General features: G+C 37.1%; 2 protein-coding genes across 3 annotated transcripts in view; one reads left to right on the top strand and one right to left on the bottom strand.

The window, feature by feature from the left end:
- Window positions 1–14065, top strand: part of Smp_142510.1 (putative ribonuclease III) — a gene marked incomplete at both ends in the record, with an annotated part of 47181 nt that extends 33116 nt beyond the window's left edge. The window contains 6 exons of one of the 2 annotated variants that reach the window (XM_018797572.1): window positions 3465–3568; window positions 5561–5745; window positions 5932–6003; window positions 8294–8481; window positions 11111–11255; window positions 13065–14065. In XM_018797572.1, the coding sequence (XP_018652601.1) occupies window positions 3465–3568; window positions 5561–5745; window positions 5932–6003; window positions 8294–8481; window positions 11111–11255; window positions 13065–13786 (1416 nt within the window). The remainder of the gene's footprint in view (window positions 1–3464; window positions 3569–5560; window positions 5746–5931; window positions 6004–8293; window positions 8482–11110; window positions 11256–13064) is intronic. The other variant, XM_018797573.1, reaches the window with a different exon arrangement.
- Window positions 14066–15721: 1656 nt separating this feature from the next.
- Smp_142520 (putative zinc finger protein) lies at window positions 15722–22968 on the bottom strand (the record flags this gene model as incomplete). Its single annotated transcript, XM_018797571.1, is given in 4 exon segments — window positions 15722–15976; window positions 15982–15983; window positions 16171–16210; window positions 22390–22968. Coding segments are annotated over 4 exon segments (876 nt in total).
- Window positions 22969–23387: the final 419 nt, after the last annotated feature.

The raw sequence follows: 23387 nt of genomic DNA, 5'->3' as shown, positions 1-23387 counted from the left end.
CTTTTTAAAGATGGTGGTGATTTTCTGGATAAGGAATTGACTGCGTTGCTTACAAAGGTTCGGGAGCTAGAAAGTGTTCCTAAGTCATGGAATGAGTCGATAGTTGTCCCTATCTTTAAAAAGGGTTCACGTTGTTCCTATAACAACTATCGGGGGATAGGTCTACTTCAGATTGCGTCCAAACCATTGGCTTCTGCCATTCTTCGTAGGTTGCTTAAAACCTGAGAAAGATTGACTGGCGAGGAGCAAGTTGGTTTTCGTTCTGGTTGAGGATGCATTGATCATATCTTCACCCTCCGCCAAATGTTAGAACACCGTCATATTTATTACAGGGCAACAATCGTAGTGCTTCTTGATATCAGGACTGCCTTCGATTCTTTGGACAAGACTGTTCTCTGGGATTGTCTATTGAAGAAGGGTGTGCCTGAGAAGTTTATTAACATCTTAAAGACCCTGTATACAAACACCTCAGACAGAGTGAGGGCATACAACCACCTTTTTCCTTCGTTCCATTCAAGCAGTGGGGTTAGGCAGGGTTGCCCAATCTCACCATTCCTCTACCTCTACCGATGACGTTATGGAAACACCTCTGATGGATGTAAGTAATGGCGGTGTGAATCTGCTGCCTGGAGAAAGACTTCTCGATCTTGAGTATGCGGATGATATTGTCTTACTGTGCGATAATACCCAAGGCATGCAATCCCCACTTAATCAGTTGGCAATCAATGTCCACAGGCACGTCATGTGCTTTGCACTCTCCAAGTACTCCTACAAGACTGGCAGGATTCTAATCCTGTACTCACCCTGGATGGTGAGCAGATTGAAGTAGTTGAGAAGTTCGTGTATCTAGGTAGCTACATAAGTGCTGGTGGGGGCGTGAGTGATGAGATTGATGCACGTATAATGAAAGCTAGAGCGACTGAGTCAATCTGGGTCATCTTTGGCGCCTTCGTGGTGTTAGATTGGCTGTAAAAGGCCGGATCTGCAACGCGTCTGTGATAGCAGTTTTGCTCTATGCTTGTGAAACCTAGCCTCTCCGAGTTGAGAATGTTAGACGACTCTCTGTGTTCGATCATCGTTGTCTCCGAAAGATTGCTGACATCCAGTGGCAACACCATGTTAGTAATGCAGAGGTTCGGCATCGTGTGTTCGGGCGCAGAGACGATAATTCGATTGGTGTCACCATCTTGAAACACCGACTTCGATGGCTTGGACATGTTCTACGAATGTCGTCCCAGAGAATTCCACGTCGTGCATTATTTGCCGACTCTGGGACTGGTTGGAAAAGGCGGAGAGGTGGTCAGTGTATGACATGGTGTCGTGGTATGAAAGAATGCTGCAAAGAGTTGTCTTCTGTTGGTCCTTCACGACTCCTTGGCTGGGGTCCGAGAGATGGTGCAACACAGTGGCTAGAGACGTTATCAGATATGGCTCAGGATAGAATCCAGTGGCGATCCTGCTGTAACCTTCTTTTACTTTCTTCATAAAGAATGGTTATAACCTTCTTAACTGAAAGAGTCTTCTGGTTGTACATTTCAGTTCCCCCCATCATTACTCTTCTCTTTTTTTCATCCTATTTTTTCCTTTTATATATACGCATCTTCCCCCTTTCTCTTCCCATTCTCATTGTTTTGTGGGGCGCATATATATCTGGTGCCCTCTTGTACCAATATTTGTGTTTTTAAATAAATAAATAAACAGGCTAACAACTGGAATAGTCTATTCTAATTGAAATCGTTTGGTAAGGTTCGACATGGTCGTTATTATGCCTTTCAAGGGTGACTGAGTGACTGGATATTATTGATTATATGATAAGTACAGTTAGAAGGGGATTTGTGGAGATATCAGTATTTTTCAAAGTTGAAGTTTATGAGTCAATTGAAGCTAGACCACCATCGAAAACCTGGAAGCACTGGACGGCCGTTTCGTCCTACTATGGGACTCCTCAGAAGTGCGCATCCACGACCCCGCTCTCGCGAGATTCGAACCCAGGACCTACAGTCTCGAGCCGAAGCCCTTAACCGTCCAGTGCTTCCAGGTTTTCGATGGTTGTCTAGCTTCAATTGACTCATGATTTCAACTTTGAAAAGATAAGTACAGTTGTTTTTCAAGCATATTCCTCTCCAGAAATATACCCTCGCTTATTCAGGTTCTACGAAACGTGAATAGTTCCAAGCACCAAACAAGGTGGAACCAGGAAACCAACCTGAAAATTCTTGATAATTGTTTTTAAATTTATCCACATCATAAATACAACAAAATTTTGTGTCAGTGTGACGTTCCGTGATGAGATGTGTACATAATTAATGTCCGGATTCATTTACGTACAATATGCGTGCTATTGACGAGCTTTAATCTATTTAATAAAATGTAGTGAAATGACTGACATGATGAAATAAATAATTCTATCGGATTGACTAGTTCTCGGTATACTCAACCAAATAAGGGTTTAGGAATCCGAAAATACTAACTGGGTGTCTTAAAACTATATTATGAAGTTAAAGATGTCATTTACACTTGTATAATACTTATTCAGGACTGCATGACTTAGTTAAAAAATGAATGGTTGAAGTTAGGAATGAATGCCATAGAATGACCAATGGTCTTTCAATACTTCACGTTACATTATTTTGCACTAATATTCCTTCCATGTACTCCTACGTACATTTTCCAGTAGGTGGTCTCTTGAGTTTCTTTATAAGACATCGAAGATATGCAGTTTCTTCGGCTCTGATTCACTGTTCAGATGATAAATGATAAAACAAATGTGCAAAGACAATTGTCTGTGCACACAATTCTAGTAGAGATTCTAAGGTTGAGTAAAATGTGTTCTAGATCAGTTCCTCTACTCAACAGAGTTTACCACCCTACAATCGAGTCTTGTCCCCTTAATTGCAAATGGTCGCTGGGAGGGAGGGCGCACTATGGTAATCTAGCGATAACTAAACACAAAAAAGCGAGGCAAATGGATAGTCTGACTTCTAACAATTTTTAGGGATGTTTTGCAGAATGTAAACAAAGATGACATCGGTTAACAGTATTTTTAAAATCAAACGAATAATGTGCCCTGATATTCTCTAAAGAAAGCATTTTATAAACTTCGCTTAGTTATTAAACAGACAACATATATTGTAACCAGTCTTTTTCTATCGAAATATTTCAGTTAAAATACAAAAATACTAGTATAACTGGAGATTAAGATAAATCTGCACCACACAAATATGAAGTTCTTGAGCAGGTAGCTCAGTTGAAGTAGAAGAGCAGTATCTCCATAATTATCGATCGTCTGAATACTCCCAAAAGTTATTGATCGTAATTTATCAAACTGTTTGTTTTATTTTTGTTTTGGTCTTTCCAATCAAAGTCTTCTCTTTTGAAAAACAAACTATATTCATGTAAATGTCCTCATATTTTTATATTTGTCATTTCCCAACTAACTATCTACCATCCACTAACCCTTCTAGAAATTGTGTACATTAGAAGATACTTTGGGCATAAAATTTAAACACCTACGTGTACTTGCTCGTGCTATGACTATACGAAAAACTGGTTTTAATTTTTACACATTGTAAGTTATTTTTTTATAAAAAATTCATTTAAGTCAAGAGATTTTGTGTAAGATTGGTTCTATTTGTAGGTTGTATCCATCACAGATATCAATCTTAGTTTGGGCTACCATTTAAAACCAGAAAGTAACTGGACAGCTATTTACTTTTATTGTGGAAGCTCTCAGTAGCCTATACCATTAGTTCTAGTGCTAAGAGACCCGAAGGTTCTGTGTTCGGCCTCTGGTTGGTTGGTGAATGCACGCTGGCATGGTGTCTCATACTAAAACGTAATAGCGACACAGTATTTCCTAGTTTTCAGCGGTTATTTAACGAAGGTTGTATGCAACCTATAAATTAGGGATTTCCGTTTTTAATTATGATGACGATGGTAATTTCGCTTGTTTGGTTAAGTTCTTGATATTCGAAATTTGACTTTTTTTGTCAATTATTTTGAGAGAATGTGATGAACTTTTGTTAAACGTACTGATTATAAGTCTCATACGGCTATCTTACGTCTTAGAGGAAAGCTTTGAATAAGTTTGAGATAATTATAACACCTTTAGTTAGTCCCAAAATTGTTACGAGTTTATACACTTTCATCATTGGTAATATGACATATTTTCAAAAAAATTGCAATGTCATCTGTGAAAATATTAATGATCTCACTATATTGATATGTGATTGAAGCTTACGGATCAAAGTGCATAGAGATGTGTCCATTAACAATAACTTTGTGGTCTACACTAAACACTCAACTTTCAATCAACTAGGTCCTTTGTTCGAAATTCGCTCTTTCCAGTTTAATGTAAACAGCCGGGTTGTAGTATCATTCTAGTCTTCACACAACCAATGTATTATTTGAAGTCAAATACATAAACCTGTACTTAGTAAATAAAAATAAGTTCTATTTTTTTCACCTCAATCAGTTGGGCAAGAAGTCAGTATTATAAGCGTTTACTGTTACAAATTAACAGTTCATATAATTTCTCAAATCAATAGACTTTTTAGGAATGATGAAACATATTAGACTGTTATTCGTTGTCGTATTTTTGTGTATCATCACCTCATCATTTTGTATTCGCTTCGTTTCACAATTTGCAATTTGAAATATGTATATGTATTCGGTTTGTAGTTCATTAGAAAAAATTTCAGATTTCTCATCAACACTAATCATAGTGTAGATAAAACTAGTGTTGAAATTCTGAAAGGGGATTTACTGACGGATGTTATTATTTTTGTAATCATAGTATATTATGAGATTGCTGCTTTGTTAATTAAATTCTAACTGGCAGATCGATATTGATTCATGAGGTGAATTATTATAATACATCCAGTATAGAAATTTCACTGTTTATAGATGATATATATATAGATGATATACCCATTGTTGATGCCAACAATAATGATGACCTTATTCAGTGCCATGTGTTTGATCACATTAAAACATTCTCGGCCCGTATTTTTTCGAAAGTAAATATTCAACAAGGTGTATTTGAGATCCTGTGAGGACTAATGTTTCCTGTGGGATTAGAACTCACATCACCCAACTTCATAATGTGGAATGTTATCACTAACCTGTTCAAAGTGTGAATAGTACAAGACCTTGATTATACGAATTTTATTACCGAACAGTTCCAACCACCATTGTAGTCTCGCCAAAATTTAGAGTAACCAATCTCCTGATAGTATGTAAGCTATTTAAACAGGGTTCGATGAGTCCATCAGACGTTTATCAGACATAATTATCAAATAATTTGAAACAAACCTAAAATCTGAAAATCTATTACAATGTTTGCACATTTTGAAAATAGGTGACTGAAAACTGTTAGTTAATTAATCAGTTTCAGACTAAAACAGAAAAAAAAACTTTCCTTGCTCCTAATTCTCACTCATTTCGTACTTTTTTTTCCACTTGACTGTCAGTGGTATTTTATGATGTAACACCTTTCACTTATTTTTCGAATATCTTATTTTCACTCATTTCTATTTTGTTTACTTGTATTAATTTCTAGGGGTGATAATCAACGTTTAGAATTTCTTGGGGATTCTTTATTGAAATATGTATCGACAGATTATTTATTTCGACATTTTCCACGACATCATGAAGGACATTTATCATTGTTAAAAAATTCACTAGTGAATAAATATACACAGGCATCTGTATGTAGTGAGTTAGGCTTAGAACATTATGTTATACGTCGTGAAGATAATAGTATGCATAAATACGATGGTAAAATTAATAATAACAATAATACAACTAATAATAACACATCGAAACATTCAAATTCTTCCTTGAATACTACTTATATAAGTTGTCAAAGCTCGAATATACTCAAATCTAAACAAAATAAAAAAGGTGGCCAAAAACAAGTTATTAATTCAGATAGAAATAAAAATGACAATTGTAATAATTCACAAAATCAAAATGTAAAATATAGAGCTGATTTACTGGAAGGTAATTATGAGATTATGAATTACGTTGACTTCTATAATCACCACTGTTATTATTGTTATTATTATTAATAAATTATATTCCTTTTTGTTGTAAAACTCATTTCCAGTGTATAATATGTATGTACTCAGTCTAGTGGTACAGTTTATTTTGTTTATCTGTACTACATGTTTATTCAAACTGAGTTCTAGGTAGAATTGGAAGTTCAACTGTGCAGTACACAACGGTTTAAAGTCAAATGGTTTAAGTACGAAGTCTTGGCAGGATCGAACAAAATTCATCGTTTTGTCAGGCACTGAGCTTTAAGGAATTAGGAGAAGGATTGGCTGTGAGCAAGTTGAACACTAAACAACATTATGATTAGTTTTTTTAGATTTTATATTTTTGATGGTCAATCACGTGATAAGTTTTGTACTCGGAATATTTTAAGCGATCTTCTTAGTCGTATGAAATCTTTGACTCGTAAACACTCCCTTCTCTTAACGGAAAAAAGTCAGGTGAGAAATATGAAAATTAAACTTAAAAGATAAAATGATATTCATGAATTAAAGTTATTTATAGGACCACGTTTAAATTCCAAGTTTCGAGAAAGATGCCAAGATTGTTAACAAGTTTATGATAATTATTTAATCAAAATTAGCTAAGCGTAAGTAATTGTTCTTTCTTAGACATGTCCTATCAACTTGGAATGTCCAAAATATTCGTGAAAATTTTCACTGACTTCTAAACAGCTTTTTTAGGAGTTACGCGATGATTTCTAACACTGTAGGTGCTCATTGTGTTGACGAATCGCAGATTTAAATCAAAGGAACAATAAAATATCCCATCCTCTTTGACTTACAGTGTTTCTCAGAATGAGGCTAGTTCGTAGCGAATATTACCTAGATGCTAATTTATGTATATTTATTTTCGGATGTTCAGACAGAATCTAAATGGTTGGGCATTTAAAACTAAAATTTGACTAGTCATTTTTTAGTGTTGTATACAAGTAACTTGACTAGAAATTGGAACTTCATATCAATTTTAATACATAACGGTGACTATTTAGTGTTGTTGTACGTTTAAAGCTTCATAATATCAACGAATCAAGTGTTGTTTGAATGAGACAATGTGTTATTATAATTTGACACTGTTCGTACTTTGATTTCATTCGTTCGTTTGTTATAGCTATTACCATTACATGACGTTAAAATTGCCTTATCTAAAGCCTCACACCACAAAATGACTTTCGTTACATAACTGTTAAAACCCAGATAGCACTGAATAACTGCTTTGTTAGCTAATTAACGACTCCACGTAGTATTGAACTTAAGACCTCCAGGTCTCACACCGAGCACCTAACTTTCAGATCATTGAGTCAGCGCATACAATGGTTTAAGCCTCCAACTCTTATTCATTCACGATACTGTGCGACTATCATCAATTTTTGATATTTATCACATATCCGATATGGCTGGACTGTAGTGTCGGTTGCTTTGTTGAGCCCATACAGCCTATTCTAGCATCTGGACAAACTAATTTCCGCCTTGTCAATTATTTGCTTATCAACCTTGACTGTTTTTACATGAGTTTATGTGTGCACCTCGTATCTTATTCATCACATGTCTGTAACTTAATTTGACTATAGATATCGATTAACACTTGATTGAATTGAGTTGGCTCACACGCCTTCCCACTGCGCGCCATTTCGCTTCGTTCTCTTCTCCTCACTCCTCCGGTCTCTTGTCTGGATCGGCGATTGTATGAAATATACGTATTCGAAATTCATTTTCGTATTTGACTCATTTAATCCCGTTGTTCAACAACGTGATTTAAATCGATGATAATAAACGAGAATAGTCAGGATGTTTATTTTGACAACAATTATTTTGTAGCAATCAGAAATGATCCAAAGGAGTCAGATATAGAGCCTCTAAACGACTGTACTAATTACGGCCTCAGCTGAATTCCGGGAAACATCTCTGGAAATTAACCACTAGTCAGTATATAGTGGCTGTTATTGTAGGGTGTTGAATTTGAAGTTTAATATCATGAACTAAATTTTTTTTGCTGTTATTAGTGTTGTTTTGACTTTTCCCCCTTTCGTCTTGTCATTTTCCTTATTGATGTGAAATGTAACTGAACCAACGTACATTTGGTCTACTGACCTGACTGACAGATTGTGAAATAACTATTATGCCATATATCTGTACTGATATAACCATTTTTAATTCATTACATTAAAAAAACACCAATTACATAATATCAATGTTTCTCTTTTTTCCTTGTTATATTTTTTCGATTTTCACTTTAGCATTTATTGGTGCATTATTTGTGGATAAAGATTTAGCATGGGTTGAACGTTTTTGTCAAATATGTTTTTGGCCACGTCTTGTTGAGTTTATTTTAAAACAAGAATGGAATGACGCCAAATCAAAATTACAACAGTGTTGTCTTACATTCCGTTCATTAAATGAAGATCCAGAAATTGCACATTATAAAGTTAGTGATCGAATGAAAACTCCTTTTTGTTTCTCTACCGTACTCTATTCAATTAAAACAAAGGTTACAAAATTTTTATTTCCATTTGTGATTATACACTTGTTTCATCTGCGTTCTGATTGCTCAAAATATCCCTGAGAATAATCAGAACCCTTGCTTTTCTTTCCTTTTATTAATTCATATTTTTATCAGTGTGGGGATTTGTGGAGATTGTAGTATTCGCACAGTTGAAATAACGAACCAATCTAAGCTAGACCACGATTGAAAACCCGGAAGTGCTTGTTATATTTTAGCGAAGACATAAGTATGGGTAATTTCCGGGACCTATTAATGGACTTTTATTCTTACTGTTTACTTACTTACTCCTGTTACTCCCAATGGAGCATAGATCGCCGACCAGCATTCTCCAACCCACTCTGTCCTGGGCCTTCCTTTCTAGTTCTATCCAGTTTTTGCTCATTCTTCTAATGTCTGTCTCCATTTCTCGGCGTAATTTGTTCTTTGGTCTTCCTTTTCTCCTTTGGCCTTAAGGATTCCATGTGAGGACTTGTCTTTTGACGCAGTTGGGTGCTTTCCTCAATGTGTGTCCGATCCACTTACAGCGCTTCTTCCTGATTTCTTCCTCCACTGGAATCTGGTTTGTTCTCTCCCACAGTAGCTTGTTGCTGATAGTGTCTGACCAACGGATCCGAAGTATCTTGCGTAGACAACTGTTAATAAACACCTGTTTCTTCTGGATGATGGCTTTCTTAGTTCTCCACGTCCCCGCCCCATACAGTAGAACTGTCTTGACATTTATATTGAAAATTCTGATGTTGGTGTTGTTTAACAATTGTTTTGAGTTCCAGATGTTCTTCAGTTGTAAATATGCTGCTCTTGCTTTGTCGATCCTCGCCTTCACATCTGCATCAGATCCACCTTGTTCGTCGATGATGCTGCCCAGGCATGTAAAGGTTTCCACATCCTCCAAAGCTTCTCCGTCAAGTGTAATTCGGTTGGTGCATGTTGTATCGTATCGGAGTCTTGCTTTTTCTTTTGCTTATATTGAGACCTACTGCTGCTGAGGCTACTGCTAGAGTGGTCGTTTCCTCCTACATTTGTTGTTGCGTGTGTGATAGAAGAGCCAGATCATCTGAGAAGTCTTTTTGTAGAGGACTAATTTCTTTATATCTGACTCCAATAAATAAATAATATCCCGATAACTGAATATTTAATGCAGGCTAAATCTCCCAGTAGAATTATGGGTTTACTCAAGATTATTCAAAAGCCTGAACACCACTTATAGAAACAGTTTATTGTTGAAGCTCGGTTAAAATCCGCAAGCGTGCAGAAAGCAAGCACACAGGGAAAACAAGTGTGTGTGTTAAAAATCCATATGTATTTATGAGTGTTAATCGGTTGTGGATACATTATTGATTGCCTTTGCTTACAACCAATAAGAGAACAGATCAAAGATTGATGTGCAGACACATGCGCTCAATCAGACTCACGCATAAATTTACAATGTGGATTAAATGTTAAGATTACAGAGAGCACACAAATAATACAATAGTTGAATGAGCTTGCTACAGTCTTAATCATTCAGATGCATTTTAGCTGTCTACTGTAGCTCGTGCTTCTCTTCAGATGTTGACGTCTTCATAATCCAGTCAATCACCGCGAGAAAGGGTGAGAGTAAGCAACCTTGCTAACACCGGTCTTTACCTTGAATGAGTCGGTGAGTTGTCCTCCATGGATGATTTGGCAATATAATCCATCATAGGATGACTATCTTCTCAGGCACGCTGTAGTGTCGAAGAAGCTTCCATGGTGTTGTCCTGTCCACGCTATCAAATGCTTTCTGATAGTCAATAAAGTTGATGTAGAGTGATGAATTCCATCCATTCCACCTCAAGCAATGGGTGAAGAGTTGCGCAGGATCATAGATCGATTAAAGTTAGACACTAACACCGTTGGATGCCGATTCAGTGGTCTAAATGTTAAGCGTTCACAAACGAGACCGGACGTCCTTGGTTCGTGTCCTGTGTGAGAGATCGTGGACACGCACTGCTGAGTAGCCTTATACTACTAGAACGAAACGGCTGTCCAGCACTTCCAGGTTTCCAATCGTGGTCTGGCTTAGATTGGTTCATTATTTCAACCGTGTAAAAATGTTCATATCTTTGTTAGAATTGTGTCCATAGTAGACTTTAAATTATGGATCACATTTGTAGCTCAGGATGAGGATGTTAGAGGTGTTGTGTTTTCTGAGATGCTCAGAGATCAGCAAAGACAATTTTTCTGAATTCACTTCATCAACAATCATCTGAACAGGTAACCAGCAACAACAAAATACTACCCACGTTCGAAGTTTTCATAAATACAAGTTTCAACTTGTGACTAAATGGCTTCTTCGGGACGGTTCGCTTAGTTCAATTAACTCTCAACATCAACAACGGGCAAATACAAACTTTTTATTTACTTCTGCTCTTTCTCGGCGTTTTTCGACAATTTTTCTCTTGGTATCAGCTTTTGTTGACAATTTATCTTGAATTTAGAAGGACAGAATGCCTCATACTAATTAGTAGAATAATGTACCACGTTTTGAATAACTTATTATTCTCTTATGTTATGTTGTTATCTTTATTAGGTTTTAGAACATAGTGGGCCAACTAATCAACGTGTTTATCGTGTTGGTGTTTATTTTCGTGGTCAACGATTAGCAACTGGTGAAGGTCGGTCTGTTCAACAAGCTCAAATGGAAGCAGCTAAAAAGGCATTGGAATTACATCAAGGTGAGTATTAGTAGTAGTATTCGTCTGTTGAAATATATATCATACAATATTGATATGTCTGTTGCACGAATATTCGCTTGTGAAACCAGTTTTCAAGTTGTTTTAATGAATTTTCATATTTTACACGGATTTGTAAATTGAAATACACGAATTGAGGAATTCAAAGTTTTGGTGGAAACGTTGAGTAGACTTTTCAGAATAACTATGAAATGTTGTTAGCTGTTAACGGAGATAATAGTGTAATAATCAACTTCTTTCATATGGACTAGACGTTTTAGTAAACCTTAAAAGAACCACAAAAATGGTATGAAACAAGAACTACTATTAACTTCCTGTCTTGATGGGAACTCTGATTATGTACAGTCTCCTTGGCTTTATCATCGCCAGTCAACTATACAGTGGTTGTTCAAGAAAAGGATTTAGGAAAACTTTTGATGGACAGTATTCTAGCGGAACATTTCACATGGAAAATCAAGTATCTGACTCCGGTGAACTTTCAGGTTGTTTAGTGAAATCATCATCCGTATGTCACGGTATCTTACTAAAGTTTTAGAACATCCATATTGGAACTACTCACGCGTTTACCAGATAGAGTCCTGTACCTGGTTTCAAGCCACACTTTAATTGTGCAGGATAGTGGTACCGCCCATTTTTGTAGAGCAAAGTATATGAAGCCGGGTTTGATCCTAGAACTTAGTGGTTGCAAGTCGAGCGTTTTAATCAATGAATCATTTAAGTGTATTAGTTGGGGATAATTATGATAAGGAAATTGATATCACTGCAAACTGGAAAGCACTGAGTCTATTTTATTTTAGTTCCCAATACTGCTTTGTCAGAGATAGTGTCCAGAACCTGTAGATGTGATAGCGGGTACATAGTTTAGCGCTAAAAGCGTTGGAATTTCAACCCATAATCCATAGAACCAAGCCCTGCTCCGCTTACTTCGGTCTTGATAATCGGGTAGCATCATTAGTCAAGTGCACGAATCTTTTCGTGGTAAGTCACAACTTCTCATTAAAACTCGAGTGAATTCGTTCCAAAGTTAGTCATCAGTGAATAACTAACTAGCGATTGTTTCTAAACTACATTTTGACTTTGTAAACTATTTTCAAATAAACCAATCTGTACGTATCTCTAATTTGAATATGTAAGTTGTGACCACTGGGTTATCAGTTTCCAGAATGAACCCAGGGTACTGAGCAAGAATGATTAATTGGTTCATAAAATTCCAAATACCCACCAACTGAGGTCATTGTAACACGCGTTATGCATGCCTACTTACCCTTTACCTTGATACACGATGTTGACTGGGGTACGAGAGTAAGTTGCGGGAAAGCAAACATCTGGCAAACCAAAGCATAGCATCAGTTCGTGAAATCACTGACTGTTTAACTAAACCGTGTTTGCAGGTCCAAACCACCTGGTCGGAGTTCTTTCGCTCATTATTACCAATAGTTGAAAATATAGTGTGATAAGGACCGACTTCAGTAAAGCACGATTATTTACTATTTTTATTCTGTTAGATCCTGGATTTCAACATTATTTCATATTTTTTCTCGATACTAGAGACTGATTCTTTCCTCTCGAAACATATTCTACCAGTGCAGTCTTTTTTTACCATCAGTGATACAAACAGTTCGATTGCTTCAGCCATCGATCTCGTTGTGCTGATTGTATAGTGTATACCAATTTGGATCGATACATTTATGAGCTAGGCTCTTTTTTGTTTGAATAAATGACGAAATAAATTTATTTACTTCATTTAACATTGAACACCCTATCTCAAAATCTTTTTAAAATTTTCAACAGATACATTTCGTCAATTGGATTTTCAACGCTCAGTTATTTCAAAACGATATAAACAACCTTATATTAATAAAATATTAGATCAAGTACAAAATTGGGATGAGCAATTGGTGGATTATTTTATTTCAGATAGACCTACATCTACAACAATTATGTCGACTTTGACTTCAAATACTACTATTACTAATGATAATAATAATACTCCCATAAATACTGATAAAATGAGTAATAGTGGAAACCGAACAATGAAACGATCATTTCTATCAAATCATAATAATGATACCAATAGTGAAGAATTATTATTATTGTATAGTAGTGCTAAACGTCGTTGTTTTGACAAAAACATTTCTAATCAAGATTCATGTACAAATAAAAAAACATCATATCTTTCCTCCGTATCATCAACGTCAAGATTTGACACTTCTCCTTCAATATGTTTATCATCACAGACATCAACTTCAACTAATGATAGTGGGGAGGATGGTGTTGCAATAATCGACAGTAAAACAGAACGACTGAACACAGTGAAAGACATAGAAAAAAAGAACGAAGAGTTGTTTGCTGTATTTGATAACAACGACAAGAACTCTCACGATAATAATGTCGTCGAAAACAATAGAGAGGAGAACGATGAGGAAGAAGAAGGTGAGATTATCGAAGATGATGACTGTTGTGATGATATTACGAATGAAAAATATTGTAAGTGTAAATTATTTTTAAAATGAAAAAGAGACAAAACATTGGAACACTGTGTATTCTAATCGTTGCGAATACTACTACTATCAATAAAAGTAATAATGATGGGTGCCAACCCTGACTAAGTAGTCGAACACATTTTACTCTTTTCATTTCTTCGACCTTTTCTTTTTGTAAAGCCAAGTGAGAGTCAAACTACTGTTTTATATTTTTACGAACTTAATTATATTACGCAATTTCGTATTATATATATATATCGCTTTGAAGGAATTTATCAATCTTGAAATACATTCATAATCTTGATATACAAATAGTGCAGTTTCATAAGTATTTTTCGTCGTTTGTCCAGTAGACGGCTCCGAACAATGCTAGTCTTGTGTTTTTTTTAAAACTGAGATTTAAAATAATCCACGTTTGTTTCGAATCGGAACAGTCCCATTTCATACTTTTACTCATTTGAATAAAGTCAAAACAACAACTGAGTCAAGATAATATGAACTTATTGTATTTTGTAGTTTCTCTTCAACCGCTTACAAGTAGATTAATAATAAACTATAACATTGAAATATAGTACAATATGAGGTAACGGACGTTGGGAACGGGAAGAACCGGCAAAATTAAGAACAATGGGTCGCCCTAACGAACATCAGTTGGGTTTACCATTTAGGATGTTAGTTCATCAGAAACTCTAATTCAAACATTAGTTTCCAAAAAGTAAAGCTTCAGAAGGTTATCCTACTTCCTCAGTACACTTCTCCGTGAAAATATTTTTCCATACAACCTCTCTATCAACGCGATCGAATGCCCGGTTTAAGGTCAAGTAATATGGTTATCATGGAGCATTGATTTATGCATGTTTTAAAACCTACCGAAATGTAAAGACTTGGTCAATAAATGCATGACCAGGTCTAAAATCGGCCTGTTTTTCTCAGATTCGCTATTTACAATCTTCGCTCATACGTTCAACGACTATGAAGGTTGATATTTTGGGCGTTGTATTGGTCAAACTAATTCCTTTGTGATAATTACAAAAAGGATTCCTATATATTTTATACAGTGATGATCAGAAATTGAGACCAGTCAGGTTAGATAACTTCCACCTTCCAAACTTAATTTTCAGTCAAATGAACTACTAAAACTATGCCGCCATCCTTAAGGATCTTCGGGGTTAATTCATCAGATCATCTAGCTCTCCCACGCTTCAGATGAAGTATGGCGTTTGTAAATTCGTATCGATTTCCTATTCAGATTGTTTGAAGAGATTGGGTAACACGAGAGTAGCTGGAGGGAGATTGAATTATTTCTCCCAGTGTTCTATCCATCGTTCTGGTCTAATGAACTGTGAGTGAACCATTTTCTCGTTTTTTCCCAAAATAATCTAATTAATAGCTAACTGTTTAGTAACTCTTACATTTGTGAGTCAAGAGATTTTTTAAGGGTTACCTAATACATCTGCTTTTTAAATCTCATCACGTACAACAGCACTCAATCACTGGAGATTTTTTATCACTCGTTTTAATACTCAACATTTGAGGTGGTGGGATTACAAGATGTTTCTCAGATAACAGACAATTTGGTAACCTTCAACGCGTTACTCCACTGAAAATATTGTATTACATTACAGATGACTTCGACCAACTTTAGTGAACATAGTGTATGACTTGTTGGAGTTTATGAGTTGTTAACAATAATATCCTGTAACGTAGTTCGCCGTTACTGACAAGACGTAGAATGCACTCGACACAACTCCCTCTACTGCTGTTGCGAAGCAAATAAAAACGAATACAAACTGAGAGAATACATGGTTTTTCTTAAAACACAAAAGCTACCCGTAACGACAACGAATATACTTATACTGCTTGAACAGTAATGAGTAATATACCACGAAGTAGAAAACAAAAAGAAATATAGAGTTTTGAAATGACGCGAAACAAGATCTAAAAATTACAAAGACGGAAAGTACATTACAATATTCCAGACTCTGACAAAGATTCTAGAACTGACTCAGCAGTATTCAAATTCAATTCATAGTTAAAACCATCATCATAAGGTTTATGATATGAAGGCAATAGAATACGATTAAAAAACCTTTTACAAAGTACAAAATATAGACGATATGATTTTTTCTTGATATCGTAATTAGCCATTTCATGCTTATCAATAAGACATAGAAATTTTATCCAATTTAAAAATATACCAAAGTCATGCGGATTACGATAAATTACTCCACGTTGTCTTAATATTTTTGTGAATTTTGCATTGATATGTCGTTCAATACTTGTCTCACCGTTACTAATTAAATATGTATGCCAAGCGCATAGAGCAATTACTAAAGGAACTGCAATTGCACTGAAAATGAAACATCCTTTATACAATTGAATGAAGAATTTATTCGATGGTAAATATGTGTTATGGCTGAACCAAATTGATGAATACTTTACGGTGATATTAATCTAAAAATTAAAAATGAACATCTGAATGTAATACAACACATTCTTGATATACGGCTAGACTTTATTATTATTGTGCAGCGATCTAATGAGCTGTGATTTTTTATGAGAACCAATTTGGAAGTGTAAAGGATTATCCACAAATATAATAAGATGATGACCACATAGAACATAAATTATTGAATCTTGAGAAACTGTTTAAACAGTCAAGTTTTTGTTAATAAGTACAAAAGCTGTAGGTCTAATCGTACATCAATCCGTGGATATATAATGATGATATATAATATAGTGTAACCCAGCATCAAAATACCAAGGGCTTGTGTAAATAACTTTCAGAAATTCAGTGTAACAAGTATCAATGTTTATCATATTCAGTTAAGATATACGTAATCAGGAAGCTATAGCTCATTCGTTTTTAAAATTTAATCTTAGCTTTATCGTCACTTTTAAATGTAAACTGGTAGGAAAAGTGATAAGTCTTGCTAATTGAACGCTATATTCAGATCCTAAGCTAGTTTCGTAACCCCCAAGTTAAATCTACACAGCGACTTGAACACGAGAGAAAAGACGCAAAATACGCGAGAAGCACTTTATTCCAAAGATTCATTTATGTACAGAAAATATAGGGTTTTTATCGTATTTTAGAAGTCCTTGGGTTTTCCTGAAAATTCTGGAATGCTACTAAACATAGAAGCAGTGTAGTAATCAGCCAATCAGAAACTCTACATGTGACTTTTTATTTTTGTGATGTTTCTGTAAAAACTTTTAGTTAAACGCTGATTGAATAGAATGCTTCTTAATGTTTATTGAGTTTGTCATGTCTATTGCGAGAAGTTTTGTGGGTCATCCCAACAAAAAGATCTTAATACATATGAGTTGTTGAACCAAATACAAATGAGAGAGTATTACCAGACAGACATAGAAGACATAAGGTCTGGGACAGACCCATATTGGTTCAAGTTATCACACTGAGACTCAAATCCAGTACCTGTCGCCTTAAACACTGATGTATTATTCGCTAAGCTACCGGGGTCAAGTAATTACTAACATAATTATTCACTAGGAAGACATTATTAGTAACAGTTTGAATTTTTCTGTAACTGAATATCAGCAGATGCTAAATGAAAACCCTTAGTAATAAGAGATATAACTCGAATAAAAATGAAAGTTACGGAATAATTCCATCAAGAAAAAGTGGAAGTATGTGCACCACTTTTACTTACTTTTAACAATGATATTTAAAGTTTCCAATTACAGATAACTGTAATAGCACTGAATTCGAATAAATATTCACTGTTTTCGTGACTGTGGTTAATATGATTTTTCTAATTGATTCCATTTTTTTATCACGTCATCGCAAGCCTTCTCCCAAGTAACTCAGATAAGATAGTAGCTTATTATACGTGACATATCCACCCATCACAGTTGACAACTACTTCAGTCAGTCAGCTACAACGCAGGACCAGGCATATATATGCATCGGTCCAAGTTGCCATACCTCACTCGTTAGCACAATAGGATGAACACCAAATTTATAGTAGTCACTTTAGTGATGGTAGTATATAAAAGATAGGTTGTATATAAAGGTATAGTATAGGAAGGAAGGAAGTTATGAAGCAATTTTAATCTCAAGGTTTAAGGGAAGATAAAGAGTGTATACACCTACTCCATTGTGATCGATTCTGAGTCATGTCACCTAGAGTCTCCAACCATTGGTTACGATTGTCACGCGGACCCCAACCAAGTAGTCTGCATCTGCCAACATGGATCAGACTAGAAGTTAGTGACTCCAAGCACTGATGCCACGTTTTGGTTTGGCCGCCCCTAACTTTCTTCCAACCATCTCCCACACTAGTCAGCATAGCGCGTCTTGGTAATCGGTGTTCAGGCATACATAACACGTAGCCGAACCATCTCAGTCGATGAGGATTCATGACCTCATCAACTGATTTACCATCATTGCCTAATATCCTGTGTCTAACCTCACTATTACTTACCCGGTGATCCCAGTAGATGCGAGCAATATTTCTAAGACATCTGTGGTCAAATACTAGTAACTTGCGAGTATCTTCTACTCTTAATGGCCATGTTTCACAGCCGTAAAGTAGAACAGAGCGAACTGCTGCGCAGTATACTCGTCCCTTAATTGGTAGACGGATATCTCGTCTTCGCCATAAGTGACATAAGTTGGCAAAAGCCAAACGAGCTTTTTGAATCCGTGCTGAGATTTCGTTAGACACCAACCCATTAGGGCTGATCAGACTTCCAAGATAAGTGCAATTGTCGACTACTTCACTCCCTATCTTTAGTTCAGGTATTGACGCAGGCCAGTCCTGGAGTAACAATTTACATTTAGATGGGGAGAAACGCATCCCAAACATCCTGGCATTATTACTCAGTTCTAACAGAAGACTTTGCATTTTGCCAGCGTCTTCACCAAACAGGACTATGTCATCTGCGTATTCCAAGTCGCTTAGCGGACCCCCTAGTAGTTTATGAGTCTTAGCTAGGCGTCCGATAATTATCGAGGCTAGTATTTTAGATGCTATGTTAGTCAAACTAATCCCTCTATGGTTATCACAGGATGATTTTGGCCCCTCCTCATATATTGGGATAATAAGTGATTGTGACCAGTCAGGCGGGATTACGTCCAACTCCCAGATTTTAGCCAAAATATTAGTCAACTTAATCGCTTAAATTGGACCACCATATTTAAAAACATCAAGAGCCAATCCATCAGGACCAGCTGCTCTTCCTATTTTCAGATTAGTTATAGCCTTTTGAACTTCAGGTAGGGTCGGGGGGCCTACTTCAATGTTCCAATCAGACTGTCTGGGAATAGTGGGTAGTTGTGCAGTAGCTGAAGGCCAGCTGAACTGCTCCTTAAAGTGTTCTGCCCATCATTATAAACGTCTGGGCTGAGAGCAGATAAGGGTTTCGTCTTTCTTTGAGATCGTTTCACTTACATTTGACTTCTAAATTCCGGTTTCTTTTATTAGTCTGAAGAGTTACCTGGTGTTGTCTACAGCCGCTGCCTTTTCCATCTCTTTTGCTTTCGTTGCCCACCACTGCTCACGATCGTTCCTTAGACTTTTAGTCAACCTAGATCTGATTTGTTTACGCTCTTCATCGTGTTCAGAGCCTGATGGGGTGAGTTTACGCGAATTCATCAGTGAAATGGACTTCGAAGAAATCCATTGGTGTTTTGGAACCATATGGTTTAAATTACTGCTTTTTCCACAGCTGTTAGTATGTCTTTCCAAGCAGCATCTGGGTCAGTCTCGTTTACAGAACTGCCGAAGTATGAACTCAGTTGTTCCTGGAATTTACATTTGGATTTCTCGTCCTCCAGTTCAAACCTAATGGGTCTTCTTAGGGTAGTTTTCTTGCGTCCAGTGAGGCGCAGACAAATGCGTGCTCGTATTAAAGCGTGATCAGTCTAAACAAGTATTCCAATACGAGCGACAGTCTTCTATCGAGTCCCGACCGTTGCTGCTACCTTGACGTGGTGGTCGGGCTTGCCTATCGTGACGAACCAGTCGAGCTATACTGGCTAGAACAATCGTCCCTCAAGGTCCTACCATGCCAGGCAGGTCGGTTGAAGAGCGGTGAGACTAAAAGCAGCAAACCCAAGGTCCGAAGGCGAAGTCGTACTGCCGACTGTACGGAGGTGTGACAGCAGTAAGGTGTTTCCTTCAGACAACCAGCATGACAGCGATGCTGCCTTCCCACAAGGAGGGGTGGGGTTAGAAAAGGTCGACCCTAAAAATGCACACCTCGCCTTATCCCACGGATTTCCGTCTCCGGCGGTAAGGTCCTTTAAAGAACGGAGCTAACACAAAAACTACCCACAAAAAGGTCGTGTGTTACTGACCTCAAGCAGTTGCCCTTTGGGCACTGCGGTCACGCTCTCAGGTCATTAAGATCACTTCTAACCCCATTTCCTTTTCAGGTACCTCTAGAAGAACCCTTCCACGGTGTGGGCAGCCGGGAAGTGATAACTGCCCTCATACATCTAACAGCATTCAAGATCACTTTATTCATAAACAATCTCCTTCTTCACTTCCCACTATTCCTTCTACCTCAACTTTCAACACTAAACTTCCTCTTTCGTTTTCCTCCTCAAGTGTCACTATGGCGTGTGCAGGTGGTCGCCATGTTAGACGATGTCTCTCCTTATGCTTAAAATTAGTGCTTGCTAAAACGATTGTCTGAACATAGTTGCAACAGACGATCACCATTATCGGTTCGCTGAGCCGGAATGCTAAAATACCCACCTAAATGTCTTTCTGTTTGATTTAAGCTGCCTAATCGGGTACTAAAGTCACCCGAAACGAGTACTATGTCTGAGCGCTTAGCTTTTTGAAGAAGTTCACAGAGCTTTCTGTGAAAGTCATCTTTCACTTCATCCGGGCTGCAGCCAGTGGGAGCGTAAGCAGAAACGACGAAAAGGCAACGACGTGTGTCCCTATCCTTCCGGGTTCTTACGGAGCCATTTAGCCGGACAGCAAACAAGCGACTGTTAACGGGGATCCATTCTAGTAGTGCTTGTTCTGCCCTTGTAATAAGTGCTATGCCTACTCCTGCGAGTCCACGAGAACTAGTCATGGGGTCACCAGATACACGGAGGGTGTATTTCATTGGCTGTCCATTTTGGCGAGGCGAGGTCAAGTAAATGACCACACTGGGATCCTGTATGCGTGTTTCAGAGACACAGCAAACATCAATGGTACGAGATTCTAGGGTCTTCGCCAAGGAAGCCTGTTGACCGATTTGACTTAGGGTACATACGTTGAAGGCTCTAATGTGTAGTTTGGAGCGAGGTTTTAGTAGACCTGGGACAGTGTTTCGCGCACTAGAATCGTTGGCTATGGTGACACTTGAGGAGGAAAACGAAAGAGGAAGTTTAGTGTTGAAAGTTGAGGTAGAAGGAATAGTGGGAAGTGAAGAAGGAGATTGTTTATGAATAAAGTGATCTTGAATGCTGTTAGATGTATGAGGGCAGTTATCACTTCCCGGCTGCCCACACCGTGGAAGGGTTCTTCTAGAGGTACCTGAAAAGGAAATGGGGTTAGAAGTGATCTTAATGACCTGAGAGCGTGACCGCAGTGCCCAAAGGGCAACTGCTTGAGGTCAGTAACACACGACCTTTTTGTGGGTAGTTTTTGTGTTAGCTCCGTTCTTTAAAGGACCTTACCGCCGGAGACGGAAATCCGTGGGATAAGGCGAGGTGTGCATTTTTAGGGTCGACCTTTTCTAACCCCACCCCTCCTTGTGGGAAGGCAGCATCGCTGTCATGCTGGTTGTCTGAAGGAAACACCTTACTGCTGTCACACCTCCGTACAGTCGGCAGTACGACTTCGCCTTCGGACCTTGGGTTTGCTGCTTTTAGTCTCACCGCTCTTCAACCGACCTGCCTGGCATGGTAGGACCTTGAGGGACGATTGTTCTAGCCAGTATAGCTCGACTGGTTCGTCACGATAGGCAAGCCCGACCACCACGTCAAGGTAGCAGCAACGGTCGGATGACAACTAATTACTATTTCCTCAGTAGAGTGATCACCTTCAATCAGTATTATACAGCTGACATAACTGTTGTCTATTCTGTAGTTTTACTGTACGAAAAAGAGACAAACACTTTCTCAAATATAACTTAACCAAAAGACTATCACACCACAAAGAGGTTTGTAGAGATTGCTGAATACCAACGTTTAATTCATGGATTCATTTTAGTGAGTGTTAGCGGGACATAAATTGAATTAAAGTATATTGCGTGCACGATTGTGTTGGTGCACGTTGATTGAATAATTCTCATCCAATCAGAGCTGGTCGTTACTTGGAGAAGATTCTAAAATCTCATGTAAAAACTATAAATATACTAACGTATCTCTTATTGTGCTTCTTACTTCCAACTACCTTTGTTATTCGGAATAGGATATCTTTCCTGTCCAACCGTGTTCTGATTTGGGAACTTGTCGAGTGAGTTGGTGTCCGGGAATACTAAGCAATAGGGATAGTTGGATCGTAATACGAGAAATTTATAACAGTTAGACAAATTTTAAAAGCTATTTCATCTTTTACGACCAACTAATCATCATAATATACACCACCATCCAATTTTAACAATGTAATAGAAGAATTTTAAGAGAAATACTTTTTCCACTACATACTAGTGAAACTTACTTGATTTTGATTAATTTCCAATAAGTAGCTTCGAAAGTCTGACCAACCAACATTTAGTAAATATATCCCACCAATACTCATGAATATCAATGCTAAATAAAAATGTCGATGTGTATACAAACCAATACAATTAGCTGTCCATGGACAATGATGATCCATATATAATATACATGTTTTACATATAGCACAATGATGTGCTCTTTTCGGACGTGATAAAAAACATCGTGAACATGTAGTATTAGTATTACTAGACGTATTATATGGAATTTGTGGTACATTACCGGGATTAATTAAAACAGCAGATAAATAATGGAAATAAACATTGGCGACGATTAAATGACTCAATGTAAAATGTAACAAAAACCATGTACCCTCAGTACGTAAACTACACTTGCTTGAATTATATTCATCATATAAATAGCATGAATTCAAAATGAAAAGACGACGTGGTATCAGGACTGTATACAATAAACATAGAATCAAGCACAAATAAGTTAATACTAGCGCGATTAGAGTTCGACCGAAATTTTTTCGACCACCAAGGTATAAAGAGAAACAATTTAAAATTGGTTCTAACATAAAAATTGTGTAAATCGTTGAAATAAAATCTAAAAACCAACCAATACATTGATAAGTAGATCGGGGGGGTGATAAATTTCTGTTTAGGTTAATCATCATTACATCTGGCATGTATAAACGAAGTAAACATTTTAAAATGTAAATGTGATCAGAGAAAAATGTAATTTTCATTATTCCAGAACGAGAATGCACAAGTAGAGCTGAAAAATTGAGAGAAAACAGAGAGAGCAGTAATTTAGGGTTTTTGCAAGAATTAATCGAACAATTTACCATTTTTACAGTGATTATTCATTTATTTAAGGAGAAAAATATTAGTATAAGGGAGACCAAATTTATATGCGCCACACTTAATCAGTCCATTTACGTAAGGGCTAGGATACTTCTCGGGCGCCCAAACCGAAGCAGGTGGTTCTCTAAGG

This window comes from Schistosoma mansoni, chromosome 5 (assembly GCF_000237925.1).
Source record: "Schistosoma mansoni strain Puerto Rico chromosome 5, complete genome".
NCBI classification, from domain to species: Eukaryota; Metazoa; Platyhelminthes; class Trematoda; order Strigeidida; family Schistosomatidae; genus Schistosoma; species Schistosoma mansoni.
Note: the sequence above shows the minus strand (reverse complement) of the source record. Positions and strands in the feature narration are given on the sequence as shown.